A 24600-nucleotide genomic window follows, 5' to 3' on the forward strand; every position below is an offset into this window, starting at 1 on the left:
CAACATATAAGATTATCAAGGGATTGGACAAGATAGAGGCAGGAAATCTGTTCCAGATACTGGGAGAGTCCAGTACTAGAGGGCATGGTTTGAGAATAAGGGGTAGGTCATTTAGGACAGAGTTAAGGAAAAACTTCTTCTCCCAGAGAGTTGTGGGGGTCTGGAATGCACTGCCTCGGAAGGTAGTGGAGGCCAATTCTCTGGATGCTTTCAAGAAGGAGCTAGATAGGTATCTTATGGATAGGGGAATCAAGGGATATTGGGACAAGGCAGGAACCGGGTATTGATAGTAGATGATCAGCCATGATCTCAGAATGGCGGTGCAGGCTCGAAGGGCCGAATGGTCTTCTGCACCTATTGTCTATTGTTAAGTCAAAATCTTTCCTTTTTCTTAACAAGGCCACACCAATATCTGGAAAGAAGGATATCTTTCCCCCTTCAAACTCTAATAGGCCATTTCTCTCTCTGGCCTCTATTGCTGCAGCTCGTAATAATTTTTGTTTATCTTGATACTTCAAAAAGCGTATAAGTATAGAACGCAGCCTTTGCTCTGGAAGTGGTCGGGGGAGTAAAGTCCTGTGTGCTCTTTCTATAATTAATTCTTTGTCAAAATGGTTTTTCCCCAGAACTTTGGGGATCCATTCTTGAAAGAAAGTTACTGCGTCACTTCCTTCCAGTCCCTCTTTTAAACCCACTATTTTGATATTATTTCTTCTGCTATGTGAGATATAGCTAATGTAACAAATTAAAATGTATCATTTTGTATCTAGAGTTGATAAGAGTGCTACAGGTTTCCCTCTGTAGGTGAGAGTAAGCGTTCGGCACGGACTAGAAGGGCCAAGATGGGCTTTTTCCATGCTGTTATGGTTATATGGTTATGGTTATAGTTTTCAAGGGAGTCCAGTTTATCCATTATTTTTACTTTCTCAATCCTCCAGGAATCTTTTTCTTTTTCCAGGCTTTGTAATCTATTCACAACATCCTTTGTATTATTTTCTAAATCCTGGGTTCGCAAATTTAAAGATTCCGAAGTCTGCTTCATTTCCTTAGATTCTTGAACGATAAGGTCTAAATGACTCTTGAATTTGTCCATCCTACCGGATAAAGTCCGGACTGCATCGGCCAACTCATGAATCGCGGCCACGAGGTCACTGTCCGAGCCATCACCGCGTCATGCTGCCACAGTCTTCAGGCCTTCCGCAGGGTCAGAGGAACCGTCCGACGAGCAGGCCTCATCATCGCTCCCGCGTCTCTCAACTCCAGATACCCCCGGGAGTGCAAGGCCAGCAGCACTAGCGCCAGTAGGATTTCCACATTTTTCCTTTTAACCATTGCTTTTGTTAAAGTTATATGAGAGCCTTATAAACAGGTAATAAAGAATTTTTTGTAGGAGTTATTCAGGGAAGCGCCCGATCAATGGCACGGCGTCACATCTATTCAGAACTATATAAATCAGAATCAGTGGGTGACTCATTGAAAATTGATGATTTCTTGTCTAATTTACAACTTCCCAAATTGAGTCAACCAAATCAGGAAGAATTGAATGCTGGTTGTGACTCAGGCTGAGGAGACCCATACTCTACCGGAATCCTTTTCAACAGCAATTATAATGTTAATTCTTAAGAGGGATAAGGATCCACTAAAACCAGCATCTTTCACTTTTCACTTTTAAATGCAGACTATAAAATTATAGCAAAGGCATTGGCTAATAGATTAGCTCGATATCTGCCAAAATTAATTAAATCTGATCAAACAGGATTTATTAAAAAATAGACAATTATCTGATAATATTGGCAGACTATTGCCTATATTACATTTAGCTAAGACGAAGGTGGACCTGACTGTAGCAGTGGCTTTAGATGCTGAAAAGGCCTTTAATAGGCTTGAATGGGATTTTTTATTTAAAACAATGGAAAAATTTGGTTTAGGCCAAATATTCATAAATTGGATAAGAGCACTTTACCACCAGTCTAAGGCCAAAATAGTTACGAATGGGCAAATTTCACCAGTTTTCTCTCTACATAGACTTAGTAGACAAGGTTGCCCACTATCTCCAGCTCTATTTGTTCTGGCAATAGAGCTATTGGCTGAAGCTGTTAGATGGGATCCAGGCATAAAGGGGTTTAAAGTGGCCCAGGAAGAATATAAAATTAATTTATTTGCTGATGACATTCTAGTATATTTGGCTGACCCGGCCGGCTCTTTGGTAAGACTTACGGCCTTGCTGGACAATTATGGTATAGTCTCGGGATAAAAAATAAATTGGAACAAAAGTGAAATTTTACCTTTAGGTAAAGGAGACTATGCCCAATATCAATATGGCACTCAGTTTAGATGGGTTAAATCCAACATGAAATATCTCGGTGTTAAGTTTAATCGTAATTTGGATGACCTTTATAAATTTAATTATCTGCCCTTGCTGCGGAATGTCGAAGAGGACATGCTTGTGTCCCTAGTTGTAAACACTGCAGGATCATGAACTGTGCATCAGCCCTGTACCTTTCTTTGACATCCCTCTCATTTATTTAATCACTATTGACCACAGGCCCAGCTTTAATCTCTCTTTCCAGTAATCAACCTGATGAACCTTTATAGTACTCCTCCTTATGTGGCAAAACCCAGCCTGTACACTTTATTCCAGATGTAGTTTCATCGTGAGTCTGTGTATTTGGAGCAAGAAGCCTGCAATAAAACACCATGTGCCATTTGTCTTCTGAATTCCATGCTGTGCATGCTAACTTTCAGTGATTCATCTTCAAAAATCATCCAGATTCATCAGAACACATTTGTTTTTAAATTTGAAAAATTAAAAAGATTTCTGCCTTTATTTCCTTTTTGTCATTATCTCAATTTTCCACATGACATATCCTTGCCCACCCACTCAGTCCTATTAAATTCCAATGTGCTTCTCACATCCCATGAGGCCACATAGCATTGTATCATCAGAAAACTTGTGTATCCTATGTTTAATACCCTCAATTAAATCACTGTCACACATTAATGCCTGTGACAATCCCCGAGGCACTACCATCCAACCTGAAATGATTCATTTATTTTGCAAGCCATTTTCTGTCCATTAACCAATCCACTATACACAAATCTCAATGTTATGCATGCTAGTTTTATTGAATAACCACTTATGTGACTCTTTATTAAAAGACTTCATAAAGTACAATATGTATATGACATCAGCTGGCTCACCAACTCAGATTATTTCTAAAATGATATTTCTGTTCTATAACTCTGTGCTGATCCTGTATGATCTTGGTATCATTTTATGGACTTGAAGATTTTCATACTTGCTCCATACCTGTATAAAGTCACGAGGGGCATAGGTAGGGTGAATGCACTTCTTATTTTTTCTATGTAAGAGAAGCTAATCACTAGAGGGCATAAGTTTAAGGTGAGAGATGAAAGATTTTAAAGTGAGGGGCAATGTGTTTTTGCAGAGGGTGAGGTTTTTGTATATGGAGTGAGATGCCAAAGTATTTGTTGGAACAGGTACAATATTAACATTGAAAACACATTTGGATAAGTACATGGATAAGGGAGGTTGAGAATGATATGGACCAAACATGGGCAAATTGGACAAGCTTGGTGCTCACCTTGGTTGGCATGGACAAGTGGGCCCAAAGAACCTGTTTCCACACTATATTACTCTGAGTTCAAATGGTTCTATATATTATCAGAGAGTGTATACAGTATATAACCTGAAATACTTATCTTTGCAGACATCCACAGAAACAGAACCCCAAAAGAATGAATGACAGAAAATAAAGAGAACCCCAAACCCCATCTTTCCCCTCCCCTGCACAATCAGCAGCAAAGCATCCTCTTCCCCCCTCCCCCACCACCCATACTTTGGTTACACATTTATTTTCAGCTTTGAACTGCAATCTCAAAATAGCCTTTTTAAAATGACCAGCATGCTTGGTTGCCTCTCATTTATATGTTAGACTTTGCTTGTAAGGCTTGAAGTAGGAAACTGCATCTACCTTAATCATCCATCTTAAAGTTCTGTCCTCAGTCCTCTTGCTGGGATCAGGCAGTAGAGTGGATTTCAACTCAGTAATCAAATCAGCTATGATTTAATTAAAAGACTGAGCAAGTTTGAGGAGTCTATCTGATATTCTTCCTTGAGTATATTCTGCTGATCTGGAATCAAGATTTTGGGAATAGAGCAAAGCACATTTTTCATACCATTTGTGGTACAATCACAGAGTACAATTTTACATTGATAATAATTGATGGCATTACAGTGAATCCAAGATTTCTGAAGTTACCGTTAGCCATCTCTTGCTGGCTGATGGCGGGCATCCTTGGTCTGCAGTGAACAGTTACACGGAAACCAGACTCTCCACAGCCTGCAGCTCTACCTACTCCTGGGGTGACAATGTAAGTAGCATGTACATTTGGTAGACTTGCCTACTGGTCAGGACAAGGAGTATAAAAGTCGGGAGGTCATGTTGCAGCTGCATAATATTTCAGTTAGGTCACATATGGAATATTATATGCAGTTCTGGAAGGATGTGGTTTCGGAGAGGTTGGAAAAAAGGTTCAACAGGATGTTGTCTAAATTATCGAGTATTAATTAGAAGCAGAGGTTGGACAAATTTGGATTGTTCTCTTTTAAATGTCGGGTGCTAAAGGCAATCCAATAGAAGTTTATAAGATTATGAGAGGTGTAATGCCCTGGTTTATATTTTTACTGTTATTCTGTAAGTATTTCATTTTAACAGTTCTGTAAGAGCAGTCTGTTCTGCGGTTAGCCTGTTTGGGTTATTGTTGAAGATAAGGGATGATGAGGAATGTGTGCCGTCCAATTAGGATGGTAGAATTAGGAGGAGGTTTGGTGAGGGGCACTAAAGTTGGTCTGGGGTTTTTTTTTGGTTCCACGGGAGATGAAGGCAGAAGACGTTGGAGAGAACTGGAGAGGGTTTTCCCTGCACTTACACAGCCAAGAAACCAGGGATTTTCCAAGGCACAGATAGTAGGTGGTTGTTTTTCAAGAGTACAAATGTCATGTGCTAAAGGGTACAAGTTTAAGATGGGGGGGGAGTTAAAGCAGCTTTGCGAAGCATGCTATTTTACACAGTGGTAGGTTCCTGGAACATGCTGTCAGGGGAGGTAATGGAAGTAGATATGATAGCACTGTTTAAGAGACATTTAAACAGGTACATGAACAGGCAGGGAATGGAGGGATATAGACCATGTGCAGGTGGATGGGAAGTTTAAATTGACATGATGGTCAGCATAGTCATCATAAGCTGAAAGCTTGTTACTGTGCTGTACTGTAGAAAATTCCCAGATGTGCTGCAATACCTAGTCCTTTTTAACCAACAGTTTTCTGAGGGCAACAGTTTTTTTTCAATCTTGTTTAAATTGTGCAGGAAGTCTTGAAATGCACCTTTTTCATCATATCCTAGGAATTTGAGACTGCAGCCTCACAGAAAGTTCAACAAATGTTCTTTGAGATTGATGAATTACTGTTTGAAGAGAAGAAATGCTTGCATGTACAAGGACTGGAAGCAGAATGCCAGGAATGGAAATGCCATTTTCCACATTTTCGGTAAGAATAGACTAGGTTAGAAATGGAGCCATCCGGTCTACCGTGTCTGCACACACTTTTCTGCCCATCTGCAATAATTTGTCTGCTTTCAGTGCACATAATTTTATGCCTCGCCTATTCAAAAGCTTCCCTAAATGTCTCTTCAAAATAGTGACTTTATCTAATTCCACCACCTACTCTAGCAGTCTATTCTAGATAGCCAGCACTCTATATTCCCTTCAGTTTCCAGTAAACCTCCTTCTCACCTAAAGTCTGTGTTGTTTTGTTTTTGACGTCCTTACAATGAGAAAAAGATTCTATCCATCCTATCTACCTCAACGTAGCTCTGGCAGGTCACCCCTAAGTCTTCTTGGTCCCAAGGAAAATGGGCCTAGTCTGTCCCCATAACTAAGCATCCTGGTGAATCTCCTTTACACCTTCTCCAGTGCAATCATATTCTAGCTACAGTATGATGACCAGAGCTGCACACAATTCTCCATGTGCAGCCTATGCAGTATTTTGTAAAGTTGCAACTGAACATGAAGTGACAATGGTACATTTTTGTACCACAACTGAGAAAGGCAAGCATGCCATATACCTTCCCCACTACTGTGTGCATTATCTGTGTTGCCACTTCTGGGCAACTACGTAGTTCAACACCAAGGTCTCCCTGATTGTCAACATTCCTTAGTGTCCTAATATTTACTGTAGATATTCTACCCTTATTTGACTTACAAAATACACCTCACGTATTTCAGGATTAAATTCCTTCTGCTAATGTTTTGACAAACTTTTCACTTGATCTGTATCCTGTCGTAGCTAAAGATGGTCTTCCTTGCTATCCACAGTTCTACCAATTTATCTGTCATCTACAAATTGATCAGTTCTATCAATCAAACTGGATGGGTAAAAGGGAAGATTCTCAAGTGTTCGAGCTGAGTTCCTCCAGCATTTTGTGTGTGTTGGATAGGTTGAAGGGTTTGTTTCTGTGCTGTAGTGCTCTAACTCTACCATGTTCATTCTTAGTCATTAATACTAATGCCTCATATTGCAGGCCAATTTTGGATCCAATTAGCTATTTCACCTTGGCTTTTGTGTAATTTAACCTTGTGGACTAATACTTTATGCAAACCATATCAAATGTGTTCCAATTGCACATAGCTCTGATCTCTTACAGTTTTCTCCAATAATTTCCCACTAATGAAAGGCTCATCAGCCTGTAGTTACTTGAAAGGAACAATGTTAGCTATTCTCCAGTCTTCTGGCAGCTCATCTGTGGCTAAGGAAGATGCAAAAAATTTCTGTCCGATTGCAGCAGTCTTACCTCTCATATCATCCTGGGATAGATCTCATCCGTCAAAGTTTCTCCCCTTAGGATTAATCTACCCTTAAACATTCCAAGACATTTAACAACTCCCACTGATATGCTCTAAACTATCAACGTAAGCCACTCTAGGCTCACTATTTTCCACATCTTTCTCCATGGTGAATACAGGTGAGAAATATTCATTTAGGATTTAGGACATCCCCTGGCTTCCCCTTTGTTCCCTAAGTATATGTGAAGCAAGAGGGTAGCTAGGAAAAGAGGAGAAAGATAACTCTATGTGAAATGCAAGTTATAGATAGCAAAGATTTACTCCTGTCGATCCAATCCATCCTTGCCTTTAATCATTTGAAAATATGACTTTTCTTTGAATACAGTTTTATTATTCATTTGAAGCATACAAAACAGAAACAAGTGATTTGGGATAACTAATCTATCTGGTGGTGATGCTTCACAGAGGCCTGCTTCTATCTTTCTCTATTCAGTACAATATACATCCTGAAATTCTTTTTCTTGGCAAACATCCACGAAAACAGAGGAGTGCCCCAAAGAATGAATGACAGTTAAAACGTTGGAGCCCCAAAGCCCCCCCAGCTCCCCCCTCCCATGCACAAGCAACAGCAAGGCAATATCCCCTGCCCCCCCACCCACACCAGCAAAAAAAAATCAGCACTCTCTACCGAGCGCTCAACCATACAGAAAAGCATCAATAAAAACACAGACTTGCACTACCCCAAAAACTGCTCATTCACCCGGTAATTCGACATACCACAGGCTTTCTCTCTCTCCTTAATAAGGGAAAATGAGGTGTCCGCATTTCACAGCAAGAGGGGAGACATAACAAACATCTTAATGGTTCAGTCTTTTTCCCAGGGTAGGACAATCTAAAGCAGTTTTAATTGCTTTGCATTGTGATGGAGTCTGGCATATTGTTTGTAGCATTTGATTTTCTGACTATAACTTAAATGCCTTTTCTCAGTCCCTTCGTTTCCACCGCATTTGTTCCTAGTATGCAGCTTTCCTTTCCAGGGCATCAGAGGTGTCCTTCAAAAACGTGATTTCCCTTCATTTCCTGAACATTCGCACTCACCCCATCTTGCCTCTACCTCAATAGTGATAGAGTTTCTCTTCTTATTCCATACCACCCCATGACCCTCCACACCCAATACATCATCCTCTGCAACTTCAGATATCTCCAAAGGGGATCCTACTACCAAACATATCTTTACCTCCAATGCTCCCATTCCAGTCTCCTCTACATTGGTGAGATCCATCATAAAGTGGGACTGCTTCGCTGAGCACCTCCGTTCCATTCTCCAAAAGTGAAACCTCCCAGTGGCCAAACATTTTAATTCCGATTCCTATTCCTGTTCTGACACGTTGGTCCATAGTCTCCTCTTGTGCCAAAGACGGGGCCACCCTCAGGGTGAAGGAGCAACACCTGATATTCCACCTGGGTTGCCTCCAATCTGGTGGTGCAACTATTGATTTCTCCTGCCCTTCTTCTACCCCCCCCCCCCCCCCACCCTCCTCTTTTATTCTCCACTCTGGCCACTTTTCTCTTCTCACCTGCCTATCACCTCACCCTGGATCCCCACCTCTTTCCTTTTCATCCATGGTCTACTCTCCTCCCCTGACAGATATTTTCCTCTTCAGCCCTCTATCTTTCCTTCCTACCTGGCTTAACCTATCACCTTCCAGCTAGCCTCAGTCCCCTTCCCCATCTTTTTATTCTGGTATCTTTCCCCTTCCTTTCCAGTCCTGAAGAAGGGTCTCGACCCAAAACGTTGACTGCTTATAGATTTCCATCGGTGCTGCTTAACCTGCTGAGTTCCTCCAGCATTTGGTGTGTGTTGCTTTGGATTTCCAGCCTTTCAAGTGTTAATTGAGGTCTCCAGATTTCTAGTTCAGTAATGTAACTGTGATGTCACTACAATGCATGTGTCACTGTGTATCCCTGTCGGGAAGTGGCCTGGTGTGAAAAGTGCTAGTCTTTGGCTCAAGAGTCTTCGGCGAGGAGACTACGCCAGGCACAATTGCAGAGGGTGAAGACATGACCGCTAAGCTGATTCAGTGTGCTACGTGTATGATGTGGGAGGTCAGGGACACTGATGGTGCCCCCGGCTGCTACAGCTGTGGCAAGTGTGTCCAGATTCAGCTTCTGAAGGTGCATGTTGCAGCACTGAAGAAAGAACTGGATGACCTCAGGTTTATCCGCGAAAACGAGGATTTTCTGGACAGGACCTACAGTGAGGTCGTTACACCGAGGATACCGGAAGAGAGAAAGGGGACGATGATGAGGAAGGAAAGGATGCTTGGAGTACAGGAGACCCCAGGGGATGTACCTCTCATAAATAGGTTCACCTTCTTGGAAGCTGTCAGGACAGAAGATATTGCCGGTCTGCCAGCGTAGGTTCACAAGGTTAATTCCCGGAATGGCGGGACTGTCATATGTTGAAAGATTGGAGCGACTGGGCTTGTATACACTGGAATTTAGAAGGATGAGAGGGGATCTGATAGAAACATATAAGATTATTAAGGGATTGGACACACTGGAGGCAGGAAGCATGTTCCCGCTGATGGGTGAGTCTAGAACTAGAGGCCACAGTTTAAGAATAAGGGGTAGGCCATTTAGAACAGAGATGCGGAAAAACTTTTTCACCCAGAGAGTAGTCGATATGTGAAATGCTCTGCCCCAGAAGGCAGTGGAGGCCAAGTCTCGGGATGCATTCAAGAGAGAGTTAGATAGAGCTCTTATAGATAGTGGGGTCAAGGGATATGGGGTGAGGGCAGGAACGGGGTACTGATTGTGGATGATCAGCCATGATCACAGTGAATGGCGGTGCTGGCTAGAAGGGCCGAAGGGCCTACTCCTGCACCTACTGTCTATTGTCTATTGTCACTTCTTAACTGTTTAGGGAAACCTAGCTTGTCTCCATTGTTTAAAACATTGACATCTATGGCCTAATTCCATTGACTCCTGTTCACCAAGTACCCACTGAGCTACTTTGCCAAATTGTAAGAAAGCTCTACATAAAGATCAAGAAATATGAGGTGTGGATTTTATCTTGTCCATCGTTGGTTTCTAGCAGGAATGAATTCTGGGATCTTGGGCATTAGTGCCAGTACCACATGCTAGTGAGGGTAGAAATAGAAAGATAGCTCAGATGAATTTGTGGCTAAGGAACTAGTACAGGAGGTAGTGATTCATGTTCCTGGATCATTCGAATCTATTCTGGGGTAGGAGTGATCTGTATACAAGAGATAGGTTGCATTTGAACTGGCAGGGCACCAGTGTTCCAGGAGGGAGATACACTTGTGCAGAGGGAGGTTAAACTGGAGTAGGAGGTGATGGGCTCTGGAGCAGTAGAGTTGCTGATAAGAAATCAGGTCTTAATATTATAGCTAATGAGAGCAACTTAAGTCATTAAGATAGACAGCAGCGAAGTAAAAGGAGAGGAAAGACCGATGGTTTAAACTACATTTATTTCAGTGCAGGAGGCTTAACAGGTAGAGTGGATGAACAGAGTGTGGATTGGCTCTGGGGACTGGATATGAGAGCCACGGCAAATTCAAAGTTATTATCAGAGTACATGTATGTCACCACATACACCCTGAGATTCATTTTTCTTCGGGCATAGTCTATAGAATACTAACTATAACAGGATCAATGAAAGATCAACCAGAAAACAACAAACTGTGCGAATGCAAATATAAATGAACAGCAATAAGTAATGAGAGCATGGACTATCAAGATAAAGATTACTTAAGTGAGCTCATTGGTGGTGGGAACATCTTAATGGATGTGCAAGTGAGTGTAGTTATCCCTTTTTGTTCGAGAGCATGATGGTTGAGGAGTAGTAACTGTTCCTGGACATGGTGTTGTGAGTCCTGAGGTTCTTGTACCTGATAGCAGCAGCGAGAAAAGAGCATGGCCTGGTTTGTGAGGATGTCTAATACTGCTTTCCTACGACTGTGTTTCAAGAAGGTGTGCTCAGTCGTTGGAAGGGGTTTACCTGTGATGTACTGGGCTGAATCCTGTAGCTTTGTTGGAATTTTTCACTCAAAGGCATTGGTTTTCCATATCTGGTCGTAATGTAGCCAGTCAATACAAGCTCTATCACAGATCTATAGAAGTTTTTCAGAGCTTTTGGTGAAATGCCAAATCTCCGCTGACTCCTAAGGAAATAGAGGCGCTGCTGTGCTTTCTGCAATTGTATTTATCTACTGGGTCCAGGACAGGTCCTCTGAAATAATAACACCCAGGAATTTAAAGTTGCTAAACCTCTCTACCTCTGATCCTCCATTGTGGACTGGTTCACACACCTCGGTTTTCCCTCTCCTGAAGTCTACAGTCAGTTAGTTGGTTTTGCTGACATTGAGAGAGAGGATGTGAGAGTGCAGAGATTTTCACTCCAACCACAGATAAGGCTTTAGAGGACTGAAGATTGTCTAATATCAGAATCAGATTTAATATCACTAGCAAATGTCGTGAAATTTGTTGACTTTTATGGCAACTGTACAATGAAATGCATGATAAATAAATATAGAGAAATAACAACTGAGTTACATTAAGTATAACCATATAACAATTACAGCACGGAAACAAGCCATCTCAACCCTTCTAGTCCGTGCCGAACGCTTACTCTCACTTATTCCCACCTACCTGCACTCAGCCCATAACCCTCCATCCTTTCCCGTCCATATACCTATCCAATTTTTTTTAAATGACAAATTCGAACCTGCCTTTACCATTTCTACTGGAAAGTAGACATGTCTATTAAATAGTTAAGTTAAAATAGTGCAAAAAAACAGAATTAAAAAAGTAGAGAGGTATTGCTCATGGGTTGGCATGCATCTGATGTCACCTCTAAACTCTCCCAGAACTTTTTCTTGGCTCTTGAAGTAGCCCTCCACAAGTCATACCTGGCTTTCTTATACAGATCTAGATTGCCTGACTTAAATGCCACAGGTCTAGCCCTCAGCAGACTACAAACTTCCTGGTTCATCCACAGCTTTTGGTTTGGGAATGTACAGTAAGTTTTTGTAGGCACACACTCATCCACACAGGTTTTAATGAAATCAGTGACAACTGTGGCAAACTGATCCAGGCTCAAAGATGACTCCCTGAACACAGTCCAGTCCACCAATTCAAAGCAATCCTATAAGAACTCCTGTGCGTCCCTGGTCTGTACCTTCTTGGTCTTCACTACTAGTGCTGCAGACTTCAGTCTCTGCCTGTACTCAAAGAATAGAGGTACAGCCTGGTAATCAGACTTACCAAAGTGGGGGCATGGGATAGCACGGTAGGTACTCTTGAACTTAACTGTAACAGTGGTCCAGTGTTTTATTTCCTCTGGTACTACAGGCAATATTCCCTGTAGGTGTGTGCATGTGTATGCACACACACCTTTTGTTACTAGTGCACAAAGGAATTTAAACTGCGCACAAAAGGTTGTCACCCTTTACCTCGTTGGCATGTTAAGTATATTTCATGATCGTACATAATCACGTTTCCTTTCCCAGTTTCTGCTGCATTCAGTATTGACAATGTGGAGTTTGCAGTGATTTGTCTGCAGATTTTAGAACTGGCTTATTTATACTCTTTTTATTGAAGAAATTATTATAGACAATGGGTGCAGGAGTAGGCCCTTCGGCCCTTCGAGCCAGCACCGCCATTCAATGTGATCATGGCTAATCATCCACAATCAGTACCCCGTTCCTGCCTTCTCCCCATATCCCTTGACTCCACTGTCTTTAAGAGCTCTATCTAACTCTTTCTTGAAAGCATCCAGAGAATTGGCCTCCACTGCCTTCTGAGGCAGAGCATTTCATAGATCCACAACTCTATGGGTGAAAAAGTTTTTCCTCAACTCTATTCTAAATGGCCTACCCCTTATTCTTAAACTGTGGCCTCTGGTTCTGGATTCCCCCAACATCAGGAACATTTTTCCTGCCTCTAGCGTATCCAATCCCTTAATAATCTTATGTGTTTCAATCAGATCCCCTCTCATCCTTCTAAATTCAAAAAATAATATTCTCTGTGCGCGAACGCAGTCTCCCACTACCACAAATTTTGCAGTCGAGTATCCCGCATTTGGGGACATCGCAGGCATCAGCACACCCGAAGTGCAATGGGATAGCCTCGTCCTGGGAGAACCGCCTTCATGATCACGGTGACTCCCCTGCCAGGTAAGTAATTATTGATTCACTCTGTTGAATTCCAAAGAAGCACACGGCGTGAAGTGCAAAAGAACTGCTTGTTCATTTAAAGCAGAATGGCTTAATGAAACAGTAGAAGCTACAACACCGAAAGCTCATGAGGTCAGGAACGTGCAGCTTTGAGAAATATTTATGTATAATAGAGAAACTGGTGTTACCTACGTGCATTGTCCCTATACAAAGGTTGCTGGAGAATTTGCAAGTGGGAAGAAGTGGAGTGATATTTGGAAACTTGACTTTTTAAAGCATCATTTAGCAAGCAAGTCAGCTCCAGCGAGAAAATCCTTCATTACCCATTACAGGCCTCTGCATATGTTTTGTGAGAGTGCGGATGAACGAGACTGAAAACAATCAAACCCAGAGGAGATCAAAGTTCTATTGACAGTGTTTTGCTAGATGTTAAAATGAATACCTCGATATATTAAAATCAGTGCGCACATGTTGCTGTCACTAGGCAAAAAAATTGCACATTTAGTGACTTTATCAAGCTGGCCTGGTTAAAATCCTTGAAAATGATGGGGAAGGCATCAGGATGTGCTGTTTCATGCCTATTGATTACATTTCTCCATTTGTCTAGAGCCTATTTAACATTAGCATGAGGTGGAATATACACCATTACCAAAATGATCGCTGAAATCTCCCGTGGCGGGTAAAATGGCCAGCACTTAATTGCGAGGTATTCCAGGTCTGTTGAACAATGTTGAGATGTCACTGATACATTAGTAAACCATGAGGAGTTGATCATGAGGAATACACCTCTACCTCTGCTTTTGAGAGATTCGACCAACCTATCTTGACAATGCTTTGTGAACCCATCTATTCGAATTGCATCCAGCATGGAAGGGGTTAACCAGGACTCTGTAAAAAAAGGACATGTGAAGTCCTAACGCCTCTCTGATACAGCACCCTTGCTCTGAGATCATCAATTTTATTTACCAGAGACTACATTTCCTAGCCAGATAGTTGGTATTGGGAGTTAGAAACCTCTTTTTTTAAATGTACCATCAGAGCAGCACATCAACCTCTCTTTCACTGGCGGCTTCTTAAAGGAGTGGTCCATTTCCATCTGTTTTAAGCAGTGATAGATCACTTAATCGCATTAAAACTTCATCACTGATTCTACATATCATAGATGCAGTTATGGTTCTCAGCCACAGCAGGCTAAAACGAGGATATTTGATTAATTCTACCATTTTCAATGACAGCTGCCATTTTCAGGCCATCTGTGTTGGCGCCCCAGAAGTGTTAAATTTTTAAATACAGTAGCTAAAACAAGCCAAGCAACTACAGGCTAGTGAGTCTAACATCAGTACTGGATAGCTGCTGGAGGCGATTGAGGGATAGGATCCACCGACATTTGATGAGATATAATAGACAATAGGTGCAGAAGTAGACCATTCGGCCCTTCGAGCCTGCACCGCCATTTTGAGATCATGGCTGCTCAACTACTATCAATACCCGGTTCCTGCCTTGTCCCCATATCCCTCGATTCCCCTATCCATAAGATACCTATCTAGCTCCTTCTTGAAAGCATCCAGAGAATTGGCCTCCACTACCTTCCGAGGCAGTGCATTCCAGACCCCCACAACTCCCTGGGAGAAGTTTTTCCTTAACTCTGTCCTAAATGACCTACCCCTTATTCTCAAACCATGCCCTCTGGTATTGGACTCTCCCAGCATGTGGAACATATTTCCTGCCTCCATCTTGTCCAATCCCTTAATAATCTTATATGTTTCAATCAGATCCCCTCTCAATCTCCTTAATTCCAGCGTGTACAAGCCCAGTCTCTCTAACCTCTCTGCGTAAGACAGTCCAGTCATCCCAGGAATTAACCTCGTGAATCTACGCTGCACTTCCTCTACAGCCAGATGTCCTTCCTTAACCCTGGAGACCAAAACTGTACACAATACTCCAGGTGTGGTCTCACCAGGGCTCTGTACAAATGCAAGAGGATTTCCTTGCTCTTGTACTCAATTCCCTTTGTAATAAAGGCCAACATTCCATTAGCCTTCTTCAATGCCTGCTGCACTTGCTCATTCACCTTCAGTGACTGATGAACAAGGACTCCTAGATCTCTTTGTATTTCTCCCTTACCTAACTCTACACCATTCAGATAATAATCTGCCTTCCTGTTCTTACTCCCAAAGTGGATAACCTCACACTTATTCACATTAAACGTCATCTGCCAAGTATCTGCCCACTCACCCAGTCTATCCAAGTCACCCTGAATTCTCCTAACATCCTCATCACATGTCACACTGCCACCCAGCTTAGCATCATCAGCAAATTTGCTGATGTTATTTTCAATGCATTCATCCAAATCGTTGACGTAAATTGTAAACAGCTGTGGTCCCAATACCGAGCCCTGTGGCACCCCACTAGTCACCACCTGCCATTCCGAGAAACACCCATTCACTGCTACCCTTTGCTTTCTATCTGCCAACCAGTTTTCTATCCATGTCAATATCTTCCCCCCAATGCCCTGAGCTTTGATTTTACCCACCAATCTCCTATGTGGGACCTTATCAAATGCCTTCTGAAAATCGAGGTACACTACATCCACTGGATCTCCCCCGTCTAACTTCCTGGTTACATCCTCGAAAAACTCCAACAGATTAGTCAAGCATGATTTACCCTTGGTAAATCCATGCTGGTTCGGCCCGATCCTATCACTGCTATCTAGATATGCCACTATTTCATCCTTAATAATGGACTCTAGCATCTTCCCCACCACCGATGTCAGGCTGACAGGTCGATAGTTCTTTGTTATCTCCCTCCCTCCTTTCTTAAAAAAGTGGGATAACATTAGCCATTCTCCAATCCTCAGGAACTGATCCTGAATCTAAGGAACATTGGAAAATGATTACCAATGCATCCGCAATTTCCAGGGCCACCTCCTTTAGTACCCTAGGATGCAGACCATCTGGACCTGGGGATTTGTCAGCCTTCAGTCCCATCAGTCTTCTCATCACCGTTTCCTTCCTAATGTCAATCTGTTTCATTTCCTCTGTTACCCTATGTCCTTGGCCCATCCATACATCTGGGAGATTGCTTGTGTCTTCCTTAGTGAAAACAGATCTAAAATACTCATTAAATTCTTCTGCCATTTCTCTGTTTCCCATAACAATTTCACCCAATTCATTCTTCAAGGGCCCAACATTGTTCTTAAATATCTTCTTTCTCTTCACATACCTAAAAAAGCTTTTGCTATCTTCCTTTATATTCCTGGCTAGCTTGCGTTTGTACCTCATTTTTTCTCCCCGTATTGTCTTTTTAGTTAAGTTCTGTTGTTCCTTAAAAACTTCCCAATCATCTGTCCTCCCACTCACCTTAGCTCTGTCATACTTACTTTTTTTTAATGCTATGCAATCCCTGACTTCCTTTGTCAACCACTGTGGCCCCTTTCCTCCCTTTGAATCCTTCCTTCTCTGGGGGATGAACTGATTTTGCACCTTGTGCATTATTCCCAAGAATACCTGCCATTGCTGTTACACTGTCTTTTCTGCTCGGCTATCCTTCCAGTCAACTTTGGCCAGCTCCTCCCTCATGGCTCCATAGTTTCCCCTGTTGAACTGCCACACTGACACCTCTGAGCTGCCCTTATCCTTCTCAACTTGCAGATAAAAACTTATCATATTATGATCACTACCTCCTAATGGCTCCTTTACTGCAAGATCGCTTATCAAATCCTGTTCATTGCATAACACTAAATCCAGAATCTTGTCCCTGGTTGGCTCTCGTACAAGCTGTTCCAAGAATGCATCCCGTAGGCACTCTACAAACTCCCTATCCTGTGGTCCAGCCCCAACCTGATTCTTCCAGTTCACCTGCATGTTGAAATCCCCCATAACTACTGCGACATTACCTTTGCCACATGCCAATGTTAACTCCCTATTCAACTTGCACCCAATATCCATGCTACTGTTTGGTGGCCTGTAGACAACACCCATTTGGGTCCTTTTGCCCTTACTGTTCCTCGGTTCTATTCACACAGACTCTACTTCTCCTGACCCTATGTCCCCCCTTGCAAAGGACTGAATCTCATTCCTCACCAACAGGGCCACTCCACCCCCACTGCCCACATTTCTGTCCCTACGATAGCACGTATACCCTTGTACATTCATTTCCCAGGTCTGATCTCCCTGCAGCCATGTCTCCGTTATCCCAACAACATAATAGTTACCCATTCGCACCTGGGCTTCAAGCTCATCCACCTTATTTCTGACACTTCGTGCATTCAGATATAGAATTTTTAGCCCATTTCTCCTCTCTCTGTTTGAATCGCTGCCTATTGTGCTTAACCCAACTCCCCGAATTCCCATCGGGCTATACGCCCCTAGAATTTTGTTGTCCTTCCTAAATTTACTTATTCTTTCAACACATTTAACTCCATGTTCCATCAGACCATCCCTCTGTACATGTGTCCTCCTTATCACTTGTTCCGCCTCACCTTTCTCTACTACACACTTAATATTCCGGAACCGTGTAGTCCCCACCTGTCCTTTATTCTTCCTCTTGCTATCCTCTCTCACATTCTGGATCCCCGCCCCCTGCAAATTTAGTTTAAACCCCCCCCAAGAAGCACGAGCAAACTTCCCTGCAAGAATGTTAGTACCGCTCCAGTTCAGGTGTAAACCGTCCCTTCGGAACAGATCCCACCTTCCCTGGAACAAAGCCCAATTATCTACAAACCTGAAGCCCTCCCTCCTGCACCATCCTCTCAGCCACGTATTAATCTTTATAATCTTTCTGTTCCTTGCCTCACTCGCACGTGGCACAGGTAGCAATCCTGAGATTGTTACCCTGGAGGTCCTGCTCTTCAGCTTCGCACCTAACTCCATGAACTCCCTACGCAGGACAAATAATCTTATTTGGGGCAGTCAGTACTGCTTTGTGTGTAGGAAATCCTATCTGACAAATCTCTTGGAGTTCTGCAAAGAGATATCCAAGAGGATGAATGAGGGTAAGGTAATGGATATTGTCTAAATTGTCTAGACAGGCTTGAGTGGAAAATTAGTTTGTATGGGTTCTAGGGAAAGTAAATGAACATTTAAAAAGAAACAACTGCAGATACTGAAAACCTAAAATAGGCTCTCGGTTGTATTTGTGAGTACATGGACAGGAGATGTTTGGAAGACTACAGGCCAAACACATGCTCACTGGGCAATATAGTTGGCATGAATGAATTAGCTCGAAGCGCCAGCTTCCATGGTGTATGACTGCATCAGATAAAATGATGGGTTGTTGTCCTTGCATCAAATCAGCCAAGTCTGGTATAAGAGCAAACACGAGGAAATCTGCAGATGCTGGAAATTCAAACAACAACACACACAAAACGCTGGTAGAACACAGCAGGCGAGGCAGCATCTATAGGGAGAAGCACTGTCAACGTTTCAGGCCGAGACCCTTCGTCAGGACTAACCGAAAGGAAAGATAGTAAGAGATTTGAAAGTAGTGGGGGGAGGGGGAAATGCGAAATGATAGGAGAAGACCGGAGCGGGTGGGATGAAGCTAAGAGCTGGAAAGGTGATTGGCGAAAGTGATACAGAGCTGGAGAAGGGAAAGGATCATGGGACGGGAGGCCTCAGGAGAAAGGAAGGTGGGGATGAGCACCAGAGGGAGATGGAGAACAGGCAAACAACTAAATATGTCAGGGATGGGGTAAGAAGGGGAGGAGGGGCATTAAATCTCTTACTATCTTTCCTTTCCGTTAGTCTTGACGAAGGGTCTCGGCCCGAAAAGTCTGGTATAAACTGGGATGGCAACTTATTCAAAATCTTTAAATTCAGTGTTGATACTTGAGGGCCTATATCCTATGTGCTGAGTTAGAAAACCAAGCAAATAGGGTTGGTGTTCTTCGGAACAATGTAAGAGGACAAAATCAGAGGATTAAGAGTGGGCCAGAAAGTTAAAGTATCAGGTAAATGAAAGCTCAGCGTGACTCTTGTGGATTGAGCAGTAATAGTCTGCAGAGCAGTCACCCAATCTGCACTTAATTTCTCCAGCATAGAGATCACATCATGAGCACAGAACATAGTACGCTCCACTGGAAATGCAAATGAATCCCTGCTTCACTTAGGTTCTAATAAAGGTGGCTTCATAGACAGTTGCATGTGATGTTGTCAAAAATTAACTGGACTGTGATAATTCTCAGTCATTCCTCAATCATACTTTATCTACTTGATATACAAGGAGAACAGCATGGTCCTTGTCACCACACTGTTCTGAAGTTTGAACAAAGAAATGCCATTTTTATATGGAAATTGACTAATGGATACAGAAATTGACCAATTAGTAACCTTGTGTAGGTTTGAATTCTGTATATGCATGAACACTCAGCAACTGCACTATGACAATACAGGTATTAATAGCTAATAGTACTTCAGAATTAGTAAAGTAACTGACTTATCGTTAGTGTCACCCTAGAATCCTTTGTTTGTATCCTTGTCTCCAAATGCCAAATCATTCTGCCCCCTGCTGTGAAAAGGGAAGCTATGCACTTCAAAGACCTCTCTTCAAAGGCCTTTCTTCCCTGGGTTGATTGCACACTATCTGTAAACTATCCTTGTCTGGATGCTACCTTAACTTTTGCTTTGCTACAACTTCCACAACCCTTTTTTCCTTTAAAGGACAACACAAATCTTAATGAATTTCAATAGCACGGAGTCTTAGAAACTCATACTGCCATTGACTCTATTAAAAGAGGAGGGTTGCTGAACCATAATGGAATCAGCTGATCTTCAGACCGTCACTCCACAGAGTAATCTTAAGCAAGAGAATAAAATGAATATCAGAATTAGCAAGAATATAAACCCCAGTTTCCACTGTACAATGGAGTTGCCCAAATTTCCTAGCAGGGAATAGAGCCAGGTGGTGAAGGGGTCCTATCAAGTTCCTACCCAGTCTTTTTAACCTTGTCAGCTCCTAGCTATACAAACATGAGAAAATCTACAGATGCTGGAAATCCAAGCAACACACACAAATTTCTGGAGGAACTTGGTAGACCAGGCAGCATCTGTGGAAAAGAGTAAACAGTTGATGTTTCAGGCCAATACCTTATATTAGGACATACCCTTCATCTAGCTGGATATGCATGGCTAAATCAGGGATGTTCTCAGATGTATCAGGGATGTACTGTACATGCAACATTTCTGACCAGTAATGGCACAAGTAGTACCCTTCTCGGCCGATGATTTTGTTAGTTGATTTTGTCGGGGGATTTCAATATGCAGGTAGATTGGGAAAGTTAGGTTGATGCTGAATCTTAAGAGAAAGAATTTGTAAAATGCCTTTTTAGAGCAACTTGTGGTTGAATCTACAAGGGAAAATCCATTTCTGGATTGGATGATGTGTAATAAACTAGATATGATTAAGGAGCTTAAAGTGAAGGAACCTTTAGGGGGCAGTACTCACCAAATGATAGAATTCACCTTGCAAATTGAGAGGGAGAAGCTAAAATCAGATGTATCAGTATTACAGTGGAGTAAAGGTAACTACAGAGGCATGAGAGAGGAGTTAGCCAAAGCTGATTAGAAGGGGATGCTAACGGATGATGGCAGAACAGCAATGGCTGGAGTTTCTGGGAATAATTCAAAAAGCGCAGGATATACGCATCCAAAAGAAGTGTTCTAAAGAGAGGATGAGACAACCATAGCTGACAAGGGAAGTCAAATTCAGCATAAAAGCAAAAGATAGGGTATATAATACAGCAAAAATTAGTCAGAAGATGGAGAATTGGGAAGCTTTTTAAAACCAACAAAAGACAACCAGAAAAACAATAAGAAGAGAAAAGATTAAATAAGGTAAGCTAGCCAATAATATAAAAGAGGATACCAAAAGTCTTTTTTTCCAGATGCTGTATATTAAGAGAGGTGAGAGTGGATATCAGACCACTGAAAAATGACACAGGTGAGGTAGCAATGGGGGACAAAGAAATGGCAGACAAACTCAATAAATATTTTTCATCAGTCTTTGCTATAGAAGACACTAGCACAATACCGGAAATTCAAGAGTGTCATGGGGCAGGAGTGAGTTTGCTTGTTTTTTCTAAAGAGAAGGTGCTTGGGAAGCTGAAAGTAGATAGGTCATCTGTTCCATCTGGCCCAGGGTTCCGAAAGAGATAGCTGAAGAGATTGCGGCAGCATTGGCCATGATCTTCCAAGAATCACTAGATTCTGGAATGGTTCTGGAGGACTGGAAAATTGCAAATGTCACTTCACTCTTTAAGAAGGGAGGGAGGCAAAATACAGGAAATTATAGGCCAATTAGCCTGACTTTAGTGTTTGAGAAAATTTTGGAGCCCATAATTGATTTTCTGGAAACTTGTGGACGCACTATAAAATATGCCGAAGTCAGCATAGTTTCCTAAAGAGGAAATGATGCCTGTCAATTCAGTAGGAGTTCTTTGAGGAAATAACAGGCAGGATAGACAAAGTAGAGGTAGTGTATGTTGTTTACTTGGATTTTTAGAAGGCCTTTGACAAGATGTACCACGCATGAGGGTGATTAAAAAAATTAGAGGCAATGTATTACAGGAAAGATACTAGCATGGGTAGAAGATTGGCTGATTGGCAGGAGGCAAACAGTGGGAATAAAGGAGACCTTTTCTAGTCGGTTGCTGGTGACTAGTGGTGTTCTGTTAGGGTTGGTGTTGGGACAACTTATTTTACATGAGCAGGGCAAGGGCTCAGCAAATGCTGATATCAGCGGTGTCTTTCAGGATTATGTCTCTGGCAAATCATAGCATTTGCTGGTATTTTTCTTGTTATGGTAGAGAATCTCTCATTTTCGATTATACCCATCATCCTTTATAGTTAAAGGCAAGCATAGATGTGATAGGCTAAAGGGCCTGTTTCTGTACTGTATGACTATCACTCTTTTGATGCCAATTGGTAATAAATACATGTTTTTATGCACTATTCCTTGCATCTAGATCTGGTTTTTCAATATCCACTTTGTCATTCTGCACTATTTTTCTCATATCAATCTTTGAGCCATGATGTCAATACTCAGATTTTATTTACTTTTTTACTACTGGCTAGGGTAGTAATATCGAGGTATAATTCCCTTTCTGAATCCACCTCAGCTGCTCATAGCCCTCTTGCACAATGTACTTTTATACTTTTTTATATCATTGTTTCCCATAAGAAACATGACAAATTAATCTCTCACCTCCCAGTCAACTCTTAATTCCTGGAATCTGGTGTCATGTGCAGTCCAGATGTACATAGAAGATATAGTAAATAACTTTTGCAACACTCTGATGGACTCCTTGCTAATCAGTGCTGTCCTTCATTTTTTGTACTATGAATAACTTTTCTTGTATACTGTCAAGTTCCCCAGCAGGATATCTCCTTTGTTTCTTTATAATTCTGATCAACCGCTCTATACATGACCAGGAGAAACTGCAGAGAGTTGTAGACACAGCTCAGCACATCATAGAAACCAGCCTCTCCTGTATGGACTTTGTCCATACTTTTCACTGCCTCGATAAAGCAGCCAACATAATCAAAGGTCCCAGAGACCCCAGACATTCCCTCTTCTCTCTTCCATCAGGCAGAAGATATGAAAGCCTGAAAGCACATACCACTAGTCTCAAGGACAGCTTCTATCCCACTGTTATAGGACAATTAATCACTCCCCAGAATGATAAAATGGACTCTTGATCTCACATTCTATCTCATTATGGTCTTGATGTTTACCTTCACTGCATTTACTCTGTAGCTGTTACCCTTTGTTCTGTATTATTACTGTTTTTCCTTGTTCTACCTCAATGCGTTGTGTATCCCAGATGTATGGATGGGCCAAGGACATAGGGTAACAGAGGAAATGAAACAGATTGACATTAGGAAGGAAACGGTGATGAGTAGACTGATGGGACTGAAGGCTGACAAATCCCCAGGTCCAGATGGTCTGCATCCTAGGGTACTAAAGGAGGTGGCCCTGGAAATTGCGGATGCATTGGTAATCATTTTCCAATGTTCCTTAGATTCAGGATCAGTTCCTGAGGATTGGAGAATGGCTAATGTTATCCCACTTTTTAAGAAAGGAGGGAGGGAGAAAACAGAGAACTATTGTCCTGTCAGCCTAACATCAGTAGTGGGGAAGATGCTAGAGTCCATTATTAAAGATGAAATGGTGGCATATCTAGATAGCAGTGATAGGATTGGGCCGAGCCAGCATGGATTTACCAAGGGCAAATCATGCTTGACTAATCTATTGGAGTTTTTCGAGGATGTAACCAGGAAGTTAGACAACGGAGATCCAGTGGATGTAGTGTACCTCGATTTTCAGAAGGCATTTGATAAGGTCCCACATAGGAGATTGGTGGGTAAAATCAGAGCTCATGGCATTGGGGGGAAGATATTGACATGGATAGAAAACTGGTTGGCAGATAGAAAGCAAAGGGTAATGGTGAATGGGTGTTTCTCAGAATGGCTGGTGGTGACTAGTGGGGTGCCACAGGGTTCGGTATTGGGACCACAGCTGTTTACAATTTACATCAATGATTTAGATGAAGGCATTGAGAATAACATCAGCAAGTTTGCTGATGATACTAAGCTGGGTGGCAGTGTGACATGTGATGAGGATGTTAGGAGAATTCAGGATGACTTGAATAGGCTGAGTGAGTGGGCAGATACTTGGCAGATGACGTTTAATGTGAATAAGTGTGAGGTTATCCACTTTGGGAGTAAGAACAGAAAGGCAGATTATTATCTGAATGGTGTAGAGTTAGGTAAGGGAGAAATACAAAGAGATCTAGGAGTACTTGTTCATCAGTCTCTGAAGGTGAATGAGCAAGTGCAGCAGGCAGTGAAGAAGGCTAATGGAATGTTGGCCTTTATTTCAAAGGGAATTGAGTACAAGAGCAAGGAAATCCTTCTGCATTTGTACAGGGCCCTGGTGAGACCACACCTGGAGTATCGTGTACAGTTTTGGTCTCCAGGGTTAAGGAAGGACATCTGGCTATAGAGGAGGTGCAGCGTAGATTCACGAGGTTAATTCCTGGGATGTCCGGACTGTCTTACGCAGAGAGGTTAGAGAGACTGGGCTTGTACACACTGGAATTAAGGAGATTGAGTGGGGATCTGATTGCAACATATAAGATTATCAAGGGATTGGACAAGATAGAGGCAGGAAATCTGTTCCAGATGCTGGGAGAGTCCAGTACTAGAGGGCATGGTTTGAGAATAAGGGGTAGGTCATTTAGGACAGAGTTAAGGAAAAACTTCTTCTCCCAGAGAGTTGTGGGGGTCTGGAATGCACTGCCTCGGAAGGTAGTGGAGGCCAATTCTCTGGATGCTTTCAAGAAGGAGCTAGATAGGTATCTTATGGATAGGGAAATCAAGGGATATGGGGACAAGGCAGGAACCGGGTATTGATAGTAGATGATCAGCCATGATCTCAGAATGGCGGTGCAGGCTCGAAGGGCCGAATGGTCTACTTCTGCACCTATTCTCTATTGTAATGCATTGATCCACATGAACAGTATGCAAGATAAACTTTT

At 42.3% G+C, this 24600-nt stretch overlaps 1 protein-coding gene and 1 non-coding gene across 6 annotated transcripts in view; one reads left to right on the forward strand and one right to left on the reverse strand.

Annotated features, from left to right (window-relative positions):
- fam149b1 (family with sequence similarity 149 member B1) overlaps positions 1 to 24600 on the forward strand; it is a 129538-nt gene that overhangs the window by 19666 nt on the left and 85272 nt on the right. For 4 of the 5 annotated variants that reach the window (XM_073025079.1, XM_073025080.1, XM_073025078.1 and 1 more), the window contains exons 3-4: positions 4260 to 4395; positions 5427 to 5569. The exons of the other annotated variant lie outside the window; for it this stretch is intronic. In XM_073025079.1, coding sequence (XP_072881180.1) covers positions 4260 to 4395; positions 5427 to 5569 — 279 coding nt within the window. The remainder of the gene's footprint in view (positions 1 to 4259; positions 4396 to 5426; positions 5570 to 24600) is intronic. 5 annotated transcript variants of the gene reach the window in all.
- On the reverse strand, positions 12914 to 13072 carry LOC140714531 (U1 spliceosomal RNA). Its single transcript, XR_012095899.1, has one exon. It is a non-coding gene; the product is annotated as a U1 spliceosomal RNA (small nuclear RNA).

The sequence above is a fragment of the Hemitrygon akajei genome, chromosome 21 (assembly GCF_048418815.1).
Source record: "Hemitrygon akajei chromosome 21, sHemAka1.3, whole genome shotgun sequence".
In the NCBI taxonomy this organism is placed as follows: domain Eukaryota; kingdom Metazoa; phylum Chordata; class Chondrichthyes; order Myliobatiformes; family Dasyatidae; genus Hemitrygon; species Hemitrygon akajei.